The sequence below is a fragment of the Rhodamnia argentea genome, chromosome 10 (genome assembly GCF_020921035.1).
Source record: "Rhodamnia argentea isolate NSW1041297 chromosome 10, ASM2092103v1, whole genome shotgun sequence".
Lineage (NCBI taxonomy): Eukaryota > Viridiplantae > Streptophyta > Magnoliopsida > Myrtales > Myrtaceae > Rhodamnia > Rhodamnia argentea.
Window position 1 is genome coordinate 8,333,852 of NC_063159.1, and position 22,727 is coordinate 8,356,578.

Here is a 22,727-nt window from a genome sequence, read left to right on the forward strand (position 1 = left end):
AAGAAAGAAATAAATATCGTACAACCGTGATATTATAACATCACAATAAATTAATATATATAAAAAGGTACACATTATTCAGCATAGGTAATTTACATAATTAACAAAAAAAAAATCAATATAGCTAATTTACATAATTTACACAAGTTTGCCGATCTATGATCTATTTTCGGGTCGATCTGTGTGCAGTACTCCTGTTCTCCCCTCATTTCCCATATATCGCGCAATGGATACAGGAACTGCTACTACTCGGCGTCCTCTAGTCCATGTTATTACGTATAGATGATGCACGGAGCCTTCCTTTCTTCTTAATGCGTTTCGGGTCTGACACTAATGGCGGCGCGTCAGGTTCGAACCAGTACTCAACATGCCCCAACGGATAAAACATATACCGATGGCACTGAAGGGTTTTATCCAGCGTGTACCACTCATCTACGTACGCCTCGTAATCAATTCCATATGCTTGACATACTGCAATTACGTAGGAACATGTAATTTTAATCTCTTGAAATTTTCCACATGTGCACGTTAACGAGTCTAGCGCACTATTTGTTTCTAGCCCCCGATCCTCCTGGATCTGTCATGTCCGATTTTAACTTTGAAAATCGTTCCATCGTAGTCGAAACATGTAACTTCGTGCCTATTTGCACGTTGACTGTTTTTCCCAGAGCGTCGACCCGCAAAATGTGTAAATGCATGTTCTTAGTCCTTTTGCATCTTGTATGTTGTTCTTCTTATGTCAAAATAGTGAACCAACCGATAGAATATCTTCTCCACCATAGCTTTATTGGCAGACCACGATAACCCTTCAACATGCCATTGATCAATTCAACTAAAGTTGTTGTCATCGATCCATATCTTCTCCCTCCATCATAAGCCTTTATCCATTTGTCCCTTGAAATTTGGTCACACCATGCAGCTGTGTATGCATCCATACCCCTAATTTCGTTCATGATGCGATCGAACTTTATTTGTTGATTCGCGTAAGCTGTACATTACAATAATAATTAGTACTTCCTTCTCAAATATTGTGAACACGTATTTTTCTCAAATTTTAAAATTTCAAAATTTACCTGCCGCTTCAATAAGGGCTTTGCCTTCGGCATTTTTGAATTGTTTGTTATAGTTGCTTACAAGATGACGAACGCAATATCTATAGTGGCCATATAGAGGACGCCACCCCGCTATCTCCATTGCTCTTTTAATCCCCATATGTCTATATGATATTACACAAATATTATCCCTACTAGTAACATATCTCCGCAAATGAGTCATAAACCAAGTCCAATTATCAATTTCTTCCCGATCGACCACAACAAATGCCAACGGGAATATATGGTTGTTGCCATCAAGTGAGGCCGCTACTAGGAGTGTTTCTCGGTGTTTCCAGTACAAATGAGTACCATCAACAAATATCACGGGCCGACAACTTGCAAAACCTTCAATCGTTTGCTTGAAAATTCAAAACATCTTGTTGAAAATGGTGCAGCTTTGATCTAGGTTCATGTGATCATCGATCACAAAATGAGAACCTGGATTCCTTACCATCATTTCGTTCATGAACTTTCTCAACATACCGTACGACTCATCCCATCCTCCAAAAGTTTCGGTAATCGTCATTTGTTTAGCTGTCCAGGTTTTCCGATAAGTAGGTTCGAAGTGCAGCTTGTCTTGAATCTCCGTCATCGGTGCCTTGATTCTGATATTTGGTTGGGCGGTGACCATTGCTTTTATCTGGCTGCATATGTATCTACGATCAAGTTGTCGATGATCCCGTGACATTTTAGGATGACTACATGTGTGTGACTCATTGTACTTAACTATTTTCCAAAATAGAGTACCCGCTTTATTAGATGCGCGGAGCCTCCAATCACACGGTCCATTCCGATTATCATACTTTATCACATATTGAAACTTATTTGTGACATCACTGCGAAAGTGATGATTTCTTATCAGAGAGTACTCTTTTGCAGCCAACCGTAACGCGTCCCGTGATGGAAATAACATGCCAATGTCAAATTCTTTTAATGGATCAAATAACATACGCCTGGGCTTGACTCTTGTATCGACTTGCATCATATCAAAGTCGATCTCTGAATATGGCGACGGATGTACCAACGGCAAGATGGGATTGCTACAATGAGTGTTGTAGTAAGCCTCCATATTGTTACCTCTGACATCTTTCTCATAAGCGTCATCAGCGTCCATCCAATCATTATCTTCTTCATCGCTATCATCTCCATCATTATCATCATTTTGATAGGGGTCCACATAACGATTATGCACACCAACGTCATCTTCACCAATATTACAACCTTCCCCAGTTGAATCATTTATCACTTGGTGTTCAGCTACGGTTGCATAAAAATGTAAAAATCCCGTAGCACCATCCTGAAGTGCAAATTGCTTAATCATCCTAACGGTACCATTATCATGCACCTCCGTGATGTCGTATATGACACAATTCGATATTAAAATCGAGAATTTATATATCGGCTTATGAATATACTGGTTGAGTGTTATATTCAACGCGCTTTTTATCGTAGCACATAACTCATCAAATGTTGATATGTTTGCAAGCTCAAACATGGTAGATTGCCCGCCTTCGTAATCATGTCCATATTCTTTTTGTACTATTCTACCTCCCCAGTATACAATTACAAATAATGTAGATGACATTCCGCTAAATAAAGAAATTACAAATTGTTTCGCACATACAATTCAATAAACATTGTCCCGAACACATTAACAAATTAACATTATAACGATTAATATATCAAATGAAATAAATGTAAGGTATAGCCGTAAGGGCTTTGATAATGTGTAATCAAAGTGCATGGGCAAATAGAAAAAATTTGGGAGCTAATTTGTCAAAAAGGGAAAAATCATCATTTTCAAAAGCATGGAAAATCAAATTACCAAAATTAGGATTTGGCCAGTTGAATGTGGCCATTTACTATTTTTCTGGATTTTTCGGAATTCTAGCGATTTTTTTGGGAGAGATTTTGCCAAAAGGGCAATTTTTTTAAAAAAAAATCGGGGGCCAAATAGCCCATGACCAATTGATTGTGACCATTGCAACAATGAATTTTTCGAATATTCAATGAATTTTTTCGATTTTTTTCTTTTCTATGATTTTAATCTATTTTATTTTTTATTTATTTATTTGAATTTTGAAATTATTTTTAAAAACTAATTTTTTGGACTGGGTCAAATTCGGCCTGCGATTCTTAGGCCATCCGATCACCTAGAAATGAATATGGACATAATTGCGAAAATGAGTCCAAAAAAAATTTAACGAGATTAGAGCGAATTTTTTTATTTTTCCTATCTCCAAGTACGCTATCGTGTTCTCCTTCATGGCTTTCTATAGCAGCTCTAATTATTAATTTTTTTTAAAAATAGAGCCGCTAGAGAAAGCCATGAAGGAGAACACGATAGCATGCTTGGAGATAGGGTAAATAAAAAAATTCGCCCTAATCTCGTTAATTTTTTTTTTAATCGGGTAAAATCCGGCTCACACTTCTCGTATTGTCTATCTGATAACCTCTTTTTGTTATTTTCCTAAAAATTCATTTTAAACTCCTAAAATAGTAAATATTTTCAAACAACATTTACATTTGCAAAAATTTAAAACAAATTACTAATAACCTATATGTAACATAGATGATTCGGATATAAATAACAATCACATAAATAAATCTATACTTACGAAACTGCAAAAAATAATGAAAATGAAATTTACCTCAAATTATCGAGAGAGCGCATGCACCGAATGAGGAGCTTAAACTGTGAAGAAAAGGTACCGAATTAATTTAAATATTAACATAAAAACGTAGTACTAACAACATATAAATCATATAAACAAAAATTCATACTTAACTATAAAGAAAAACGTCTAAGGGAGAGTGTTTGAATGATAACAACAACGTCGAAGGGAGAGGGAGAGCGTCTGAAAGATAGAACAAGTGATAGAATATTTCGAGATGGAGAAAGAACGTCCGGAAGAGAGGGAGAGCGAGAAAGCGCTCGAAAAGAGAGTATTTTTGAAATGAGAGAACAGGAGGGAGATCAAATTTTAAAAAAGGAAAGAGGGGGCAGGCGTAAAAACTATAGCATTTGCACGCCTGCGGTGCTCGACGCCGCAGTGCGCAAAATGTGAGGAGCCCCCACTCTCGTTCGGCAGTTCAATTGCCGAGCGAAGAGATCCCCCTTTCCCCTACATACCACACGAGGGCGGGGGGGGAGACCCCGTCCCCCCAAAAAAAACCGAGGGCACGGCCCCCCCTTCACTCGACAGTTGAACCGCCGAGCGAAGAAGGGCGAGCGGGCCCCCCGCCTCCCTCTCGGCAGCTGGGCCGGGTTTGTCGAGCAAGGGGCTGGGGGGTGGGCCCTCCAGCCCTCGCTCAGCAATTGTATTGTCGAGCGAGACCCAATTTAGTAATTATTTATTTTTAAAAATTAATTTTGTAAATATTTTTTTAAAAAAATTAAATTAGAAAAAAAAAACCCCTCTCTAGCTATCTTACATGACACAAACGGCAGCTACATGGATGGAACATGCCGTTTGAAATTTTCTTATAAAATTTTATGAAATTTTTACTTTTTTTTTCCTATTCTTTTCTTTCTTTTTCCTATTTTCCTCTCTTCAGAAAAATTATCAAAACATTGCTAAACCTATTGCAATTGTGCCAATTCGATCCTAAACCTTTTGCAATTGTGCCAATTCAATCCTAAACCTTTTGCAATCTTTTCATTTCAATTCATCCGATGAATTTTTTCCCGCCGGTGCTGACGTGGATACCGATTGGCTAGCGACCAAATATTTCAATATTTTTTTTTGAATTTTTTAATGATTTTTTTCATAATTTTTATGTTTTTTCTTTTTTTTATTCCATCTCCCCTCCCCACCTCTAGCCGATTGCCAAAGTTAGACAACCGGCTAGAGGTGTGGCCGACCCTTACCTTGCCATGGTGGGGCTCGACCTTGCTATCACCGGGCGAGGCAGCGACGGTGAGGTCGAGCCCCCCCATGGCCGGGTGAGGCTCAACTTCTTAAACCTAGATCCGAGCGAGGTCGGCCCAAATCTAGGCTTGCGAGGTTGAGCCTCGCCCGGCCATGGCGGGGCTCGACCTCGCCAGGCCTAGATCCGGGCTTCTGAGGCCAAGCCTCGCTCAACCATGGCAAGGCCGGCGATGGCGAGGTCGAGCCTCGCCATGGTCTAGCGAGGCTCGACCTCTCCAACCGCGCCTCGGGCTGGTCGTCGGACTATGGCGATCGGCTGGAGGTGGGGAGGGGAGGGGAGAGGAAAGGAAAATAAATAAATAAATAATAATAATTTAAAAAAATATTAAAATATTTGGGTGCCGGCCGGTCGACGTCCACGTCGACGCTAATTGGCCAAAATTCGCTGAATGGATTGAAATGGCAAAATTGTAAAAGGTTTAGGACTAAATCGGTAAGGGGAAAAAAAAGAGGTTTATGATTAAATTGGTACAATTGCAATAGGTTAAAGACTTTTTTTGATAATTTTCCCTCCTCTCTTCCTTCTGCCGCACACCTAGATGAAGGCTATGGCCAGCAAGGGCCAGCATCGGCCATAGGCGAGGCTCGCCTTTGACCGGTGAAGTTCGTCGGCCCTCGCTTGTGGCCAAGGATATCCTCAAATGCCTAGTCTTTCTCGCGTGGCCCTCACTTGTTCGCACATCGATAATTGTTGGAGCACACTGTTCATACTCGTGAAAAGAATCTGTAATTGCGCCGTTTGGAACCTAAATTTTGGACGGAAAAGACATACACGTTCATCTCAAAGAACTTGGAAGAAAATTAATTTTAATCGATCACCCAATTACACCATAAATACAATTTTCCTGTACAAAACTATAAAACACTTGTAACAATTTCTCGTACATGAAAGAACCGATTAGCATGCTAGTTCATTACATAATTACTTCTTATTCCTAATACACATTATCCTATTTCAAAGAATATAAAAATTTTCTTTAACTTTAGTGGCATTTTGGATATTATATTACAGGACATCTCAAAAGGCACACAACAACTCAACTCATTTGATCAAGGAAGCGATGGCCAGGCAATTATCAGCCATATGGCTGAGCTTGCTATCGTGGCCGGCCATCGGCGAGCTCCCATCCTTGAACTCGTCGTCGCAAGTCCCGTAGTCCGTCACCGCCGCGCTCAGCATGCTGTTTATGGTCCCTATGTCCCGGTTTGCGATTGCGTCCGTCGCGGCCTGGAAGTTGTCCAGCGCGTCGCTGTAGTTGTCGTGGCAGTCCTTGAGGCTCATCACTGTCCGAGTGTCCGCGTGCGATGTCTCGATGAGTCTCCCTAGCACCGCCATCACGAGCTTGGTCTCTGCGGTCGCCGCCTTGATGGCCGCGTGGAGCAGCACGATGGGCTCCGCCAGCAGCGCCCTCCCGGCCAGAAATGGGGCGAGGGTGGAGATGCAGAGGGCGGGGTAATCGGTCGCGTCACACACCTTTTTAACCGCGAGGTTGGCCGCTCCGGCCTGCACGAGGCTGCCCCTAAGCATGGCACTGGCCTCTAAATTGGTTGGCGGAGGATTGGCGTCTACGGCCAGTAAGCTTTGTGAAAAAGCCGCTGTGGAGGGTGGAGGAGGAACTGATTCCGGCGATGGAGACAGCTTGTGAGACGGGGAGGCGATGGAGTCCGCAGGAGAGTCGGGAGACGGCGACACAGACGGCTCAACCTGTGACCTTTGTGGAGGAGCGGCCATGGAAGGTGGAGGAGGCATCGCCTCTGGCGATGGAGAAGGTCTGTGGGGTGGGGAGGCGTTGGAGTTCGGAGGAGAGCCGGGAGACGGCGACGGTCCGACAGAAGTGGCGTTGCGAGGGACGCAGATTGCCACGGCGGGGCCGAGGAAAACGAAAGAGAAGAAGGACAATGTGAGAAGGGTTCTAACGTTCTTGCTCTCCATTGTAGGGATTAGGATAAAAACAAAAAGTGGCAAGCAAAAGGGATTAAAATTTCTCTTTTGATCCTCCTAAAGAAGTAGCTGAGCATTAATACAGGACGAGGAGGCATGTATCATTCTCAGGTTTTTGAGACATTTCAGCCTCGTTTCTCGGAGACTAACTATGGTGTCTCATTTACTCAGCTTGTGTACATTAGTCCAAGAATATACCTACTAAAATTAACCCATGTCTTCTCTCCGTTCTCTCTCTCCTTCACACACTTTCTTCTTCAATATCCATGGAGGCGGAGGGTTTGAGCTCGATCTCTCCCTCATCTCCCCCTTTTCTTAGGTTACTTTTAATTTCTATTTCATTTTCTTTTTTTTTTTTCCCATTTGGAAATTTTTCTTTTCCGATTTAATATAGATCTGGAAGCTTTTATCTCTCAAATTTTTGAGGAGATTTTTACCCGATCTAGTTTAGATTTGAGGTTTTTTGCGTGCATGTGTTCGGTTTTTCTTTCTTTTCGGATTTCATTGGTGAACAAGTCCAATTTCGAAGGAGATCAACGGAGCTTCATGAAGTTTTCGCTCTCACGGGCGTCAAATCTATGCTCGGTCAATTTTTTTTACTTTTCGATAAAAAAAAAAAACTTTTTTACTCTACTCGATGATGGTATTAGGAATGTCAAACCTAGGGGCACACCGTTGAAAGGCAAAGCCTTAGTAACAGATGGAGTTCTCGATTTGTACTCGTTACCGAAAGCGGATTCGGTATTCAGACACCTATTATGGTGTGAAGAAATCATAAAGATGCTTTTTGAGTGCGTGACTCGTAACCTTGTTTTGATGATTTCTCTCGTTACATGAAACTTGTTTATTTGGAATTTATTTTGGTTTTCAATTGAACTGCAATGTTTCTTTTCTATCCCAAGAAAGTGGAATGAAGTAAAATGTTATTTTGACCCCAAAAAAAAAAAAATCAACCTTTTACATGCAACCAAACTCGTACCGAGATTGTCCATTTTAAGATAGGAACTGATGTGGTGCATGGGATGGGCAAACGATGTTTTGAGTAAATATCGAAGGAAAGTATGGGTAGTTTAAAATATATGGGATGGATATCAATAGATGAATGCAAATGCGACAAAAATTATGATCACTACCAAAGCATATAGGACGCGCCACCAATCGAGGATCAAGATCAGGATTGCCGAAATTCACCACCAAGGCTGACTAGACAAATCACCCACCAAGTATACAAGATTTTGGGATAGGAGGAGCTCACCACCAGGGCCTACAAGAAAACCATCAGCTGAGAATACAACGCTTCTTGGCTCACCGCCAAGAAAGAATCCACCTTCCAAGAATACATAAATTGAGATAAATATTTACTCACATAGAGGCAAATCTCATATATTGTTCATATACATTCACTTTACCTTACAATTGAGAATTCGCCTTTATTTATGGAGGAACTAATACATAGAGAATCGTTATCTTGTCCATCAAATCGATAACTCTTTTGCACAACCGGCATCTTCAACTTGAATCGATCAACAAAACACAATGATCCCGCATCATTCTCCCCGAAATGTTGAAGATTGGTCCTCAAATTTTGTCATTGCTTCATCTCCAAGATTGAAATGGCTAATTTGCCAAAATCATTCTTACAGAAAGGAACTTGATTCAAACAAATTTCCAGGACCGCCTTTTCAACAAATTAGATAATACCTCAACTTCACATTAATAAATAACTTCAAGGCTCGCTGAAAAGCTGATATATCATACACAATTTGACAACTGATTAGCACTTTAGAGAAAAAAAAAGCTTCATGTATCTCCGACCATTAAATTTATTCCTTCTTCATGTATGACCTCAAAATTTGCTTTAACAAATTTATCCGGAGATTCACCATCATAATATCATAAATGCTTGATGGTATCTGGACTTACTTGATAATATCTGAATGATCAGCATCTCTCCTTCAATTTGTTCTACTATCTCGTCTTACAAAATCGCATATTTGCTATGAAAGATCTAGACATAGTCACGAGTTTGTCGATAGCTTGTCGCGCAAGCCGGCTTCTAGTCCACATACATTTTCGGTCTCACCGGAGCTAGCAAATTCCTGCGGGGCTCACGATCAAGTCTCAATTGTATTGGCCAATATTTGTGCACATGGCATGCATCTTTCAATACCAAAAGCAAGAAAATCTGAAGAACAGACATACACACCAAAGGGGTCCAAGATCAAATTTTTTGGGTCTTTACTTTGCAGAAACTGAAGAACAGACATATACACCCAACCATGAAATTCATACACAACTTCGCCGCAGCATCACAACAGCAAAAACTTTACTTTCCATGGTTCCTATATACCCGAGGACGGGTAACCTGACCAGCTAGAGAATGCAGGTGAACTTATTTCTTGATCAAAACACGAGAAGAGTACGCGAACCGATTAGGTCTCGTATTCTCCGCTCTTCACGACGGTCACAGGGCAAGACCCGTTGTTCACGACATAGTTGCTCACGCTCCCCAGTATGACCCTGCACCAATACAACAGACAAGCTGCATCGGTCTTTCGTGCAAAACATTTGAAGAGAGGAAGAGAAGCATCTCAATTGCACAATCATCTTGAGGCCACTTAGCTACATCTTCCCATTGAAACAATCCTCCTTAAGGGCAAATCAAGAAAAAATAGCACTTCTCGGGAGAACTCTCTCTTGTTCTACAAGAACGAGGTTAGATAGTAAATGTTTAATCTTGACTATGATCGAATTGTGTTAGCAAACAGAGCAAGCCGGTAAAATAACAATTAACGAAACCTGCACTAGATTCCACAAGAAACACTAGTTTCTATTCCTCGCTCGCAAACAGAGCAAACCATTTTAATCGTAGTACACATCTGTGCACATGCCAATGCATATTCAACTGCAACAAGGGGCCAGAGTTGGGTGCAATTTTTTGTTACCTCTTCAGCTTGCCGAGGCCCCTGTTTCCGATTATGATGCAGCTCAGGGGGATTTTGTCGATCGCTTCGCATATCTTCTCGTGAGCATCTCCCCAGTAGATCTTCATAACCACCACAACCTGCACAAATACACATCGAATCAATCATCTGCCTCTTTCTATGAGACAGATATACAGCTCGTGCAAAAATGCAAGGTCGGATTGTAAATCCAGATTCAGAACTTACCTCCTTCTGCGCAGCGAGAGTGCCGACGATGTCAATCGTCTCCGGATCGGGCTTCACCCCATATTTCCTCATGATGATGGGATCAGAGAACTCAATCAGAGGGATAAGAGCTGCCCAGAAAAAAACACAAAAACGAATGGAGATCAATGAACTAAACTAATTCAAAAGATGATAGATTCAAGAAACAAACAGATCATTTCTCAAGATAAAGATTCCATTTTTAAAGGGTCCATTCCAGGTTAACTAAATTAATCTCCCATGAAATCAAGATGTCACAGCCGAGAACACATGAAACAATCATTCACTGACCAGGAAAGGAACTTCAGAACAAAAAGCCAGGACCTATTGCTAGGAAGAAAAAGAGAACCAAAAAAAAACTAAAAAGGGTAAAAACGAAAAACCCACGATGAACAAAACCAGAGTGTATTTTCATAAATGATCTCTATCTAATCCATCTTCTGTCTCACTTCTTTCAAAATTATCTGTTCTAGCTGAAGGGGCAAGAAATCGCAAAACTGGAATTCATCACAATGATCAACACCCTGTCAACTGTGATCTCTAGTCACCGATTCCCAAACACGCACGCGCATACAGAGAGAGAGAGAGATGATTGTATTACGAGAGCCGGTGGCTTCCCAGAGCTGCATCTCGCCTTCCTCGTAGTTGCCCCCGGGGCAGACGGTGATGAGGATCAGGTGATCGCCGGCGCGGACGACGTTGTCCACCGCCCACTTCAACGCCTTCTTGCTGCATGGCGAGAAGTCCACTGCCACCCCAATTCTCCTGTGCCCTTCCATCTCCTCTCTCTCTCTCTCTCTCGCTCTCTGGATCGAACAAACTCAACCAAACCTCAGTTCTTAGATTTTTCTCCTTCTGGTTTCCTGGGGGTCGGTCAGCAAAGGCTAATTCGAGTGGCGGAGGGAGGAACTGATCAAGAGAATAAAAGAGCCTCTCTCGACCGAAAGGAAGGCGCTTTCGGAGGGGATGCACCGTTTCTACAGGGGGTGATGCGATGTGCCCCGCCCTATCAACTCCTGGGATTCCTGATGGTGATGATGGTAAGGTGAAGGGGGAATATCTATGGTCAGGGGATCTGACGGTGGGAAGACAAGGGTGTATGTGCGTATGAGATGTAGGGGATAACTCCCCCCTCGGGGGGATTGAAATTATGAGCATTACGACACGACCGAGCAGTGTCCTGTGCTCTGTATGCTTTGTCGGAAGGTGACCTCCGTTCATTGCGTGTGAAGTGGGGCCCAGGTGGTGTTCCCCCCCACTTGGGCTAGAGTTTTTCTTTTCCATTAGCTCTGATGCCCCTCCACTATTCAAATTTATTTCCTAGTCCTTCTCTAGAAGGGAAGTTGATATTTTCATCCTATTTCTTTAAAAAAATTTTAAAAAATTAAATAATTTCAATTGCGTGACAGTATTTTAGCAATATTATTTTTTTAATAATTTATAAAAAAAAAAATAATAAATAACCTATGATTTGATTAAATATATAAATATTAAGCAATACGAGTTTAGTTGAGTATGGATTAGGTCAAGTATGAGTCATTAAATTTGTACTTTATGAAAAATGAGTCAAAATGGATCAAATTGGTTAATATGGATCGGACCATATTCAAAACCCGACTCGTCCCACCTGTTTGACATCCGTAAGCACAAGCGAGGAAGCATCAAAACTACTCGTATTTTTAGTGTGGATATATGAGCCCAACCATCGTATTCATTAATATAATTTTCATTATAAAATTGATCCTCATTTGCATCGTAAATCCGTCAGCATTAGCATTTCATATTTCTTGAATAACATGCATCTTAGATTATGATCAATAATCTTTTATAGTAGATTTTGTGTTAATAATATTTCTGAAGTAGAAATTTTCATTTGTTATCAAACGAATTTCTATTCTAAAAGTAGAAATTTTATCCTTTTTATCAAACGTTTTTCTCTGATCAAAAATCAATTTTCGAAGCAGAAGTAGAAAAATCAATTTTTGATTAGAATTTAATTTTTCAAGTAAAAGTGTTGCCATGCACGCCCGTATCTACAAGTGCAATTTTTTATTTATTTTAGGATCACATGGGACTATGTTGTATTAAATGGAAAGAATTAAATTTTGGGCCCAAGCTCATGATGTTGACTTTTGACTACGGCTACCCCACCTTGAATTGCTCACTGGAAAATGCAAAAAAGACATCTGAAAGACAATCTCCAAGTCAACTGGCCGTAATTTCAATATATGATAAGACTAAAAAGAGTTGAACAACATTTGAGTCCACTGAAGGATGATTGCTTCAGCGGAAATTTCTGCAGAACAAGTCGACAATGAACTCGCGACGACGTTGTTCGCCGCTTATTTTGATCGACGTTCTGATCATGAAATTTTCAGACACAGATGTAGAAAATTCGCTCCGACACTTTACTTGTGCACGAAGCAACAGAAACTTGATCCGATAAAACGAAAGAGCAGCTAACATAATGCGACGATAAAGCGATTTATTCGCGTCCACGGTGTGCTAGTTATGGTGGAAGATGAACGACAATGCAGAGAACAGCGTCCCGATGAATACCATGATCAGGATGATGATCGCCACGACGACGAGTGTGCGCAGTTTGCTTGCTTGTTGATCGGTCTTCTGGTCGCGCTGCAATGTCCTGCGATTTTTCCTGTTGATGTAGTCGTTCATCTGTACGCAGAGTTCTTCGTAGTGGAAATCCTCTAAGCTCACATCCTTGCACAGATCGCCAAACAGTTTGACAACCTTCGTGTCGTTGTTCAAGTAGTTTGATACTATATGGCGTTTGCGGAACAGCTTCTCGTCCTTCTCCGAGGACATTAGTTTGTGAATGAGATAAGCATAAGAAGTCACGCACTGAGCGTCGACGCACCGACCTTGCTCGAGGGCGATAAGGTTCCTGAAAAGGGTCTCCGTTCTCTGGTTGATTCTCAGAGCTGGGACATGGAGGACACCTTTACTGAATTCGACGTCTAACACACTTCTAGTCACCGATCTTTTGAACTTGATTCCGGCAGCTTGAAGTTCCACTGCGCACTGATTCAGAACTTTTCGTGCCGGTTCATCTTTCTTTGTGTAATTTGCTGGTGTCAAACAGTTGTGGATCAAGTCGAGCAAATGATGAGCTTCTTCGTTGAGCTTTTCTTGGAGATATTCCGGTTCTCCGGGGATGAAACTCTTGAAGAACCTAAAGGCAAGATCGAACAGAGAATGTGTGCACTGTTTCGGAATCGGCACGATCTGAAACAATCGCTGAAGGATGAACAGAGGAATCTGATTCTCCAGCAGCACCAGATCGCACCTCAAGTTATAGAGCTTCCCGGGAGTGCAAAAGAGAGGATCATTCCTACGCCGGAGCCTCCTGTTCGAGCACTTAATGAAGAGTTCGAGGATGAAACACCCATCGACAAGCATCATTTCAATGAAGTCGTTGCTGCAGAGGCCGAGATCTCCTTCATAGGACCGACGAGCTCGGTTCTCCAACTCTCGCAGCGATTTCACACACTTGTCCAAGGTCAATCCTATGTCGGGCTTTCGGTTTAGGAGTGTAAATAAGTAGCGCCACTTATGATTCTCCATATCCTTGAGAGTCGATTCACCTCGGTGGTAAGGTCCGACAGAGACCAATTCCGGGAAGTAGTGCCCCCTATTTTGCCCGTGCAGTCGCTCAGGCACTCTGCAGATATCGATTGAGGATGAAGCTCCCTCCATCTTTTCCTGAATGGAAGACACGAGTTCATCTTCAACGGGATGAATGTGGACCGAAACATGGTCTCGGGCCACTGACGGAGCCTGCATTTGATTAAGCTACTTCGATCATTCGCCGGAGAAGCTATTTCCACATGGTTTTGATTTGAGCTCTATGTTCTTCTCAGCAACTGGAGTCTGCAGGACCCAATATACTCATCTGTTAGGATCGAACGAGGCATGTCAAATAAATCGGTACATGCTACCATTAGCTAGGTTAAGTACTCTGGATTACGGTATGAGGAAGAAATGGTTTGAATAGTTACTTCAAATCATATCAATTCTCAAAACCACTGCATAATCCAAAAATCTACTGAAGCCTCAACTGCAATGGCATAATGCAGCAAAGCACCAAGGCTACGGCATTGAAAGTTACAGTAAGACCAAAAAAAATACCAGCCACTCGCCATTATGAAATGAATAGAAACAAAATCAAGAAGACTAATTTCACGAGATGACAGTCAAGTAGTTCACTAACATCATGGATATCATTAAATGGCATAAGAGCGAACAGAAAATGCTTCACATGTTGGAGCTTGAAACTAAAAGCTAAACACCTGATCTGAAACTCAAACCCACGACACAACTACCTCAAATCAACTAGAGAAACAGTCAGAGGCGCTTCGCTGAAATAATCCACCAAACAACAGCCTGATCTGATCTGGTGGACATGTCATGCTATGCCCTGCATGAAACACAAGGAACTGCTGTCCTGAAAAAGCTTCAGGATAGAGGTAAAACGAGGAGATGAATATATGCGAGACAACCGTGAAATACTGTTCAAAGATGGGTAGGAATCAAAGGTAACTTGAATAGGTTGATTTAGACAAACGAGAAGGAAGCTTTTCATTGTAGAGCCTCTAATCCCTTCCGAAAGGTTTCTCAGAAGCAGCTAGAATGTAACTTTATTCAATCAAAAAGTATCCGATTACTTAAAGGAGAATTCAAGAACTAATGCGTTGATTTGTTAAAGCAAAGCATGTAGAAATAGGAATGGGATCCCACTTGAGTAACTGCAGTTGTGAGAAACGAACATATGCCGGCTAGCACGTCTCAAGGCCGCAATCGATGCCATTGCTGTACCACAGCTTGCTGTCAAAGCCAAGAACATCTCACAGTGACCAGACAGAAGGAAGTCGCAGTTACTTGCCTCCTTTCGGTAAGTAAGATGCTTTCCAAAGAGATAAGCTGGGTCGAATCGAACACGCTTTGCCCCTTCAAATGATAAAACCAGCTAGCTATGTGAAACTGATAGCTTCCCTTTCAAGAATCAGATTTTTTTTTTTTCTATATTCATCTGGTAAGATCATTATTAGACCTTTAAAATCTGATATTATATTATAAAAGAGTGATGTCTGGACCCATTGTACTTTGCTTCTTCACTAGCATGCTACATCTACTATTACCTTTGACTCTAAAGGTTGGGCGAGTGTTTCTTGTTCTCACATAGAAAGGGCTCATAAGCATGGATTCTAATGTAGTTCTAACTACAGGAAAAACATGTTCATCAGGAAAAGACCATCAAATCAGACATTGAAATAGGTTCTGTTGGAGCACACACATCTTACCCCTCTCTCTCTCTCTCTCTCTCTCTCTCTCTATGCGCCATTTGTGTCCGGCCTCATATCGGAGGTTGTCAACACTCAATGGCCATAGGTGAAAGAGAGAGAATACACAAGACAGAGTGAGGATAGTTGTTTTGGTTTTGGCAGCGTGCAGGAGTGGACCAATGGCAGCTGCAACTGTGATGTTTGGTGGTGGCTGCATGATTGGGAGAGGGGTGACTTTTAAGTGCTTGTAGGTTTTGGACAGTTTTCTTGTGGTAAGGAAATATGGTTTGTGAACGGCTCATTAGAAAGCAGTTTGTAGCAAAGAATAGCTCGCGTATATGAGTTTGGGCTGAACTTGGACAATAGAGTCTCTGAGTTGAACCGAAACACATTTAAGTTATAAGCAACTGAACTAATCTGTGTTCCTCTGACTGAAAAAAAAAGAAAAAAGAAAGAGCTAATCCATGTTCCTGATAATTCTTTCCAAAATCAAGTTCCACCCACTTTCAAATTCACTCCATCGAAGAGCTTAAGAATTCCGTCCGCTTTAAAAACATAAAATTTGCATAGCAGGGGTTCAATTAGATATTTGCCACAGCAAAGAGGCAACATAAGAATTCCGTGGTTTCACAATGAAATCTACAAAGAACTAATAACTTCATAGAAGAAGAAGAAGAAGAAGAAGAAGAATACAAGCAAAAAGATGCAGCAGCATATTTGTTCGTTTGATACGGCAAAGAGGCGACAAAACAAATTCCGTGGTTTCACAATCAAATCTAGAAAGAACTAACAACTTCATAGAATATAATAACAATACAATCAAAACGATGCAACAGCATATTTGTTCGTGTAATATTGAACCTAACTCTGCATTCCCGCACCCTCCACAAATCAAAGCTCCATGTACTTTTTACTGAAAAGAGAAACTAATCCCTACCACAAATCATCCCCACCCTGTAAAGTAACAAAAAGAACAAGGAAAAGCGCTACCAATCCAAAAGATCCCGGAAACAATGCAAGTAATCTGTCGGAGAAGATAAAACAACTGTCTTGAGAAATGTGGTCTGCCTCAGAAAACTTGTATCCCGGTTAGTAAATCTCAAGAGGAGCACATGTTAACAACACAAGGCACCAGCTTGGCTAGAGCTTCATATTTCACGTTTGAGAATTACGTCGATTATCACTATATGAGACTTGGGCCGATATCGTTCATCTGTATCCACCTCTTCAATTTCCTGACAGGAATTAAAAAAAAAAATTAATGGGCCAATTGCGCAGTTGTATCTCCATAGGAATATAAAACAATTAAGTCTTGAACAAAGATGTGAAATTACCTGTACCACATCTTGTCCCTTGATTACCCGTCCAAAGACAATAAGCTTGTCATTCAAATCCGGTATGGGAGCAGTTGTGATGAAAAACGCAAATTTCTTGCTGTCTTGCTTACTTTTTGAAGTACCAAGCACAAAAGCCTCATGCTTAGGACTGCACGTTAAGAAGAGAAAAACATAAGTGATCATGTAAAATGCAAAACAAAAGGGAAATAGACCTTACAGTGATGATTCAGATCATATCAAGATACCTCATAAGCTTGCCACGAAGCTTTCCTCTGGAAATCCAATCTTCTGCAGCTCCAAGTCCTTGGGAATCCCCTCCTTGAATAACATAATGTTTAATCACGTGATGGAAAGGCAAGCCTCTGAAGTGCCCTTTCTGACTGCAAAAATCCAAGTCTCAGGCTGTTACTGCGTATAGTATCAGAGTGCACATAGGTTAAAAAAAATTGCTAGAGTCAAATAATATTGGCGATAAGTGCATCAAAAGTTACAAAACTTGTCACGAAAGTGCAATTAAGTCCTAAAACTTGTCAAATTAGTACAATCGACTCCTTCCATTAACTCCGGCCATTCGGGTTAACGGAAAATGTTTTTTTTTTGGGTAAGGCTAACGGAAAATGTTGATGTGGCTTTTTTAATATTTTCTCTCTTATATGTGGTATTACCTCACTAAAACGACATGGTTTTAATCCAAAATTTTCAACAAAAACCTTAGTTAAATTAGATAAAAAAAATAAAAAAGGTAATTAAAAAAACCCAAAAAAGGAAAAAATATATATAGGGTGAGGTCCCACCGCCCCACCGTCGCCGGAAAGGGCTTGTGGGGGCTCGACAGGGGCCAGTCACGGCGACCCTCGCCAACTTGTAGGTGAGGGCCTAGCAACCTTGACCTAAGGTCACGGCCCTCCATCCGGAACTAGGTGAGGTGGCCCTTGACCAAATGTGTCGGCCCTCGTTGAGGCCCTAGCAACCCCCGCCGGCCCTATATGGCGAAGCGGCGGCAATAGCGAGGGCCAACCCCCTTGCCCTTGCCCTTTTTTTTCCTTTTTGTGTTCTTCTAACATACCTTTTTTTATTTTCTTATCTAATTTAATTATGATTTTAGTTAAAAATTAGGATTTAGGACAACACAACATCATTTTAGTCTTATATTTCAAGTTTTATTAAGTAATGCCACGTAGAAGAGAGAAAATAATGAAAAAAGCCATGTCAACATTTTTTGTTAGTTTAAATGGACAGAGTTAACGAAAGGATTCGCCTGTACCGATTTTACAAGTTTCGGGGCTTAATTACACTTTTTAAAAGTTTGACGACACAATTGCACATTCGTAACAAGTTTTAAAACTTCCAGAACACTTATCCCATAATATTGCCTTTGTCATTCTCCTCAGGCAGTAATTCTAATAAATGGAAAGTGAAGAACATTCACCAAAGGATTTACAAGGAATTTTCATCAAAGAATTTTGTATTCAGCTTTGGGACTTTCACTGATGTTTCAAAGTGAAGTGCCAAAGCACTTGTGGAATGAAGCTTCTCATACAGCAGTAACCGTGCACAAGGACCAAATAGTCATCCAATCACAGAGTGCAAAACCTATAGTAGAGGAACCATACGCATTCAGCAGCAAAAGCATAATATTTTGGCCAGAACTACTGAATCCCCAGTTAAACGACTATTTCCACAAGTGAAATTACCAGCTGAATCGACCCATATCACACTCTGAACAAACTCAAGTGGTAGGAGAAAAGAGAGAGATGTTAAAGCACATGAACAAAATATCAATCAGGATCAGCCATCAAATCAGCTGATGAGCAGTAATGAACTTATGGGGTTCTTCCCAAGTCTAAGTTAAGCTGCAAAGACTTGGTCTGGGATCTTGACCACCAAGAATGACTAAATATTCAAATACACACTCACCACAAGTCAAGGAATTTATCCACAATCTCAGGGGCACCATCCTTGAAAAGCTCCACAATGATTTCACCTTTTGATGTATTCAAAATCTGCACAGAAAATAGGAAAAAATTAATTACTAAGAAAATGATAATAATTCTAGCATTTTGCAGGAGGGACAGGAGGGACCACATACAGAGTCAGGAATATGCGGAAACAGAGACACATGTTTCAGAACACCACTATGCTCAATATCAAATCCTTAAAACCATCAACTAAAATGAAGTACAGTAATGCTCCACTAAGGGGCCGCAACTAATCTTTCCCATTTACACCAGGACAGTTTGACATCATGCAGGGTATGTGGCAAACTCCTCAAAAACAAGACAGCCCCATGCTCAGGGAAACGCACAGAGAGGTTAGAGAACTCGTGTCTTCATAAGTTGTTAAATATCTCACCTTATTAGCTTAAAAGTGTGAGACTCACTCCCTCCCTCCCTCCCTCTCTGTGACAGAAAATAATCTTCTTCGTTTACACCAGGACAGGTTGACATCATACAGGCTATTGTGGCAAACTCCACAAAAAAAAGACAGCCCCATGCTCAGGGAAACACACAGAGAGGTTAGAGAACTCGTGTCTTCATATGTTGTTAAAGATCTCACCTTATTAGCTTAAAAAGTGTGAGACTCCCTCACTCCCTCCCTCTCTTTGTGACCGCAACTAATCTTCTCAGTTACACCAGGACAGGTTGACATCATGCAGGGTATGTGGCAATAGGGGTGAGCAAATCGGACAGCCCGAACCGGGAACCGCCCGGACCAGACCGGACAGGACTAGTGGTCCGGTTCCCGGTTCTACATGAGTCCAATCCGGTTTCCGGTTCTTAATATTGGAACCGTTTATCGAGCGGTCTGGTTCTCGGTTCCAGAGACATAGAACTGCACCGGAGCGCCCAGACCGGACCGGTCGAATTTAAAAAAAAAAAATATAACCATAATGTTTATTGTTTAGGATTTGCTTCTTTCTTTTGCACTTCGCAGCCCCCTGCCTCTTCAGTCTTCACGTCTCTCGCAAGTCCCAACAGCGACAGTCCACGCCACCACCCCTGCTCAACCCCAGCAACCCCTTTCAGAGGTCACACAACCCAAGCAAGGGTGTCGCATGGCCATATCTCACAAGACCCTCGCTTGAAAAGCAAATTTTCTTTCAAGTTTCTGAGATTCTTGGCTGCAATGAGATTTGAGTCACCTGGACTCGTATCTTCCGAGGCCATCGAGCATGTTGTGAAAAATGAATATGCCGGAAAGATTTACCAATTTGAGAATCAAATATAGACTCAAAAATGTTATTGGTTCCTTGGAACCGACCGGGAACTGGAACCGACCGACGGTCCGGTCTGGTTCCGGAAAATGGGAACCGGGACCACCAGTCCGGTTCCCGGTTCTTGAGGGGAATCGGACCGAACTGGAAACCGATCACCCCTATGTGGCAAACTCCACAAAACAAAAGAGCCCCATGCTCAGGGAAATGCACAAAGAGGTTAGAGAACTCGTGTCTTCATATGTTGTTAAAGATCTCACCTTATTAGCTTAAAAGTGTGACTCTCCCTACCTCCCTCCCTCCCTCCCTCCCTCCCTCCCTCTCTGAGGCTTGGTATGGATACAATCCAACGTATCTTTATTCTTTCTTCCTTTTTGAGATCTGTTCATACAAGGAGTAGCTTATTGCATTGCTTGAACAACATATGATTTCTTTTCATTTATTAATAAACTTGACTAATAAACAATTGTTTGCCTCCGCTCCATATTCCACAAACGACATATAACCACAGAGTCCCTCATCACCTCATAATAGAGTAATGTTTCTCTTCAGCATTAACATAAAAGGTACAAGATTCATCGGTTTTGTACAGTTTACACTGTTAAATTAGCACAGTTGCAGGGTAAGTAGGGCAGGACTTGTGCATGATTTGTTCCTGTGGAGTGGGGATGGGGTTTTAACAAAAGCTCCATGAGTGCCCCACCAAAGCATGGGGCAGTTAGTGAGCCAGCTTCTTGAGGTGCATGGTGGAAATGGACACAATGATCCGCATCTCAACTCGCCCCAAAGAGAAATCATCCAGGTTGAGAAGCAGTCATCATGACAAGATGTGGAAAGCTTATCTTGTGTGAAAATTATTCCTGTCTATATGCCATAAGTTCTATGAGCATGTCCGTGCAAAGAAATGGACACATTGATTCCTATCCCAACTTTCCCCATAGAGAAATCATCCAGGTTGAGAAGCAGTCGTCATGACAAGATGTGGAAAGCTTATCTCGTGTGATAATTCTTCCTGTCTATATGCCATAAGTTCTATGAGATGGTCATGCAAAGAATTACAAAAGAAACTTACAGCATAACCAGGAAGATCGTACTTCTTCGAATCTACAGCAGCATCTGTGTCCTAAAATACAAAACTATAATAAATCAAACACATTTCATTATATCAATACGAAAGCAGCAAACTGCAAACATTAACTTCAAGATCATTACTCGTTAGAAAGTTGAAAAAAGATAATATTACCTCAAAATTTGATAAGCCAGTGCCTGTCTGTTCCACAGACCTGCAAAACAATCATCAGTTTAACCTCAGCAATGGGCAACAAGTAACCTATACACAATCTCGTTTTAGGAAACTGAGTCATCAAATAGAATCCTACCTTCTTGACCAGTGCCTATATGTAGCAACCAAGGATAAAACGACCAACCCAATGAACAAGCAGTACAGAATCATCATAGGAACACTGATGCGAGAAGGGCTCTTCTTCTTTTTACTCTGAAGAAGTAGAGTTTGGGGTTTTATCCTCGCCATTTGATGCAAATTCCCACCGAACTCTTCACCCCGGCGCCAGTTGACAAAGACTGCGAGACACCAAATTCTACTAACTATATTGCAGGGAAAAGCATAAACAAGTTCACAACACAGGAACAGTCCACAAACAGTATGGGGTGGTGCCAAATTCCAGTTCATACTTGTCCAGATTTCCACAAACCCTAGAACTAATTTTTTTGCAAGTTCGGCATGAGAAATCAAAAAGCACCTTCACTCAATATATACCATCGCAACACTTCGTACCCATAGAGTCTATGCATAAGGCAGCAACGATGGTTTTGCATAACATGAGGATTTACGTCCTAATCATCCATACATGACTTGACAAACAAAAATCCGCGAGTTCACTTAATCCACAAACCCAAATACCATCAATTCTCCGAAACTGTTCGCTTTGATCGAGAAATCACTAAGTCGAGAAAACTAAAGAAAAAGTTCAACAAGTAATCGCAGTCCCAACCTCTTCAAACTTCCCTACTCCAGATCCAAAACCAACTAAAAGCTGCGCTAACAAACGGAAGCAGCTAATAAGAGCAGCACGACGGACATCGATCTGCGACCACTCAACTACCACAGAACCGGACCCGCGTTGTCGCGCAAACCAACCGCCGGCACTCCGAACTGGATCGGTGGAAAAACTCGGAACCGAGGACTTTCCACCTCAAGACGAGCCAAAAGAAACCGACGATTCCTCCACCAACAATCGACTTCCACACAATCAGGAGACGCGGGAAAAAAAAAACACGCTGAATCCAGCACAAGCGACTGCCGAAGGCGTTACCTGCAGTCGAAGGAAGTCAAGCCGCCGCTGGCTCTCGCTTCGCTTAGACTGGGGATGAAGATGATCAGGTCGATTCGATCGGCCAGGAGAAATCAGAGATTAGGTGGGAAGTGAGCGGTTCTTCGAAGACGACTCTGTTTCGCGATTTTCTTCTCCTTCTTCCCTTTCCCATTTTCCTTTATTATTATTATTTTTTTTTTAAAGATTTGTTCAACGGAAAAATGATGGACCCCACCATCAGATGCTCTTTCGTCACGCCGTGGTCGTTGGGCTGGCTGCGGATGGAAGTGTGGAGATCTCTTGCGGGAGATCGCACGGAACGGACGGCTGTGATGGATTTTGATATATCTCCCTCTCTTTTATTATTTTACGGCTGGCGGATTA

The 22,727-nt window shown here is 41.6% G+C and overlaps 4 protein-coding genes across 8 annotated transcripts; all 4 read right to left on the bottom strand.

Annotated features, from left to right (window-relative positions):
• Positions 1-6,068: 6,068 nt before the first annotated feature.
• On the bottom strand, positions 6,069-6,959 carry LOC115739225 (pectinesterase inhibitor 10-like). The gene has a single exon (XM_030672231.1). The coding sequence runs from the start codon at positions 6,957-6,959 to the stop codon at positions 6,069-6,071; it is 891 nt and encodes a 296-aa protein (XP_030528091.1).
• A 2,123-nt stretch (positions 6,960-9,082) lies between these two features.
• On the bottom strand, positions 9,083-11,097 carry LOC115739260 (universal stress protein PHOS32). Its single transcript, XM_030672263.2, has 4 exons — positions 10,758-11,097; positions 10,139-10,248; positions 9,914-10,032; positions 9,083-9,488 (listed from the first exon to the last, which is right to left on the bottom strand). Exons 1-4 carry the CDS (start codon positions 10,933-10,935, stop codon positions 9,401-9,403), a joined length of 495 nt encoding a protein of 164 aa, XP_030528123.2. The 5' UTR covers positions 10,936-11,097; the 3' UTR covers positions 9,083-9,400.
• Positions 11,098-12,622: 1,525 nt separating this feature from the next.
• On the bottom strand, positions 12,623-14,881 carry LOC115739192 (UPF0481 protein At3g47200-like). The gene is made up of 2 exons (XM_030672191.2): positions 14,500-14,881; positions 12,623-14,047 (listed from the first exon to the last, which is right to left on the bottom strand). The coding sequence occupies exon 2, from the start codon at positions 13,958-13,960 to the stop codon at positions 12,662-12,664; it is 1,299 nt and encodes a 432-aa protein (XP_030528051.1). The 5' UTR covers positions 13,961-14,047; positions 14,500-14,881; the 3' UTR covers positions 12,623-12,661.
• A 1,358-nt stretch (positions 14,882-16,239) lies between these two features.
• On the bottom strand, positions 16,240-22,511 carry LOC115739080 (peptidyl-prolyl cis-trans isomerase CYP21-4). 5 transcript variants are annotated; one of them, XM_030671956.2, is made up of 8 exons: positions 22,344-22,511; positions 21,390-21,591; positions 21,254-21,293; positions 21,083-21,133; positions 18,714-18,799; positions 17,042-17,176; positions 16,794-16,944; positions 16,240-16,694 (listed from the first exon to the last, which is right to left on the bottom strand). In XM_030671956.2, the coding sequence occupies exons 2-8, from the start codon at positions 21,539-21,541 to the stop codon at positions 16,608-16,610; spliced, it is 702 nt and encodes a 233-aa protein (XP_030527816.1). In that variant the 5' UTR covers positions 21,542-21,591; positions 22,344-22,511; the 3' UTR covers positions 16,240-16,607. The 5 variants fall into 5 exon arrangements, with proteins under 5 accessions (XP_030527816.1, XP_048127177.1, XP_048127176.1 ...); XM_048271220.1 differs by having other exon boundaries at positions 21,390-21,723; XM_048271219.1 differs by having other exon boundaries at positions 21,390-21,729.
• Positions 22,512-22,727: the final 216 nt, after the last annotated feature.

Coding starts and splice junctions, on each gene's coding strand:
- LOC115739225 (XM_030672231.1), bottom strand. CDS start 6,959: ATGGAGAGCAAGAACGTTAGAACCCTTCTCACATTGTCCTTCTTCTCT.
- LOC115739260 (XM_030672263.2), bottom strand. CDS start 10,935: ATGGAAGGGCACAGGAGAATTGGGGTGGCAGTGGACTTCTCGCCATGC. Junction 10,249..10,757: donor CTGGGAAGCCACCGGCTCTC/GTAATACAATCA, acceptor TTTTCTGGGCAG/CTCTTATCCCTCTGATTGAG. Junction 9,489..9,913: donor GGCCTCGGCAAGCTGAAGAG/GTAACAAAAAAT, acceptor GTATTGGTGCAG/GGTCATACTGGGGAGCGTGA.
- LOC115739192 (XM_030672191.2), bottom strand. CDS start 13,960: ATGCAGGCTCCGTCAGTGGCCCGAGACCATGTTTCGGTCCACATTCAT.
- LOC115739080 (XM_048271220.1), bottom strand. CDS start 21,700: ATGAACTGGAATTTGGCACCACCCCATACTGTTTGTGGACTGTTCCTG. Junction 18,800..21,082: donor ACGATCTTCCTGGTTATGCT/GTAAGTTTCTTT, acceptor TTTTCTGTGCAG/ATTTTGAATACATCAAAAGG. Junction 17,177..18,713: donor GATAAATTCCTTGACTTGTG/GTGAGTGTGTAT, acceptor GGATTTTTGCAG/TCAGAAAGGGCACTTCAGAG.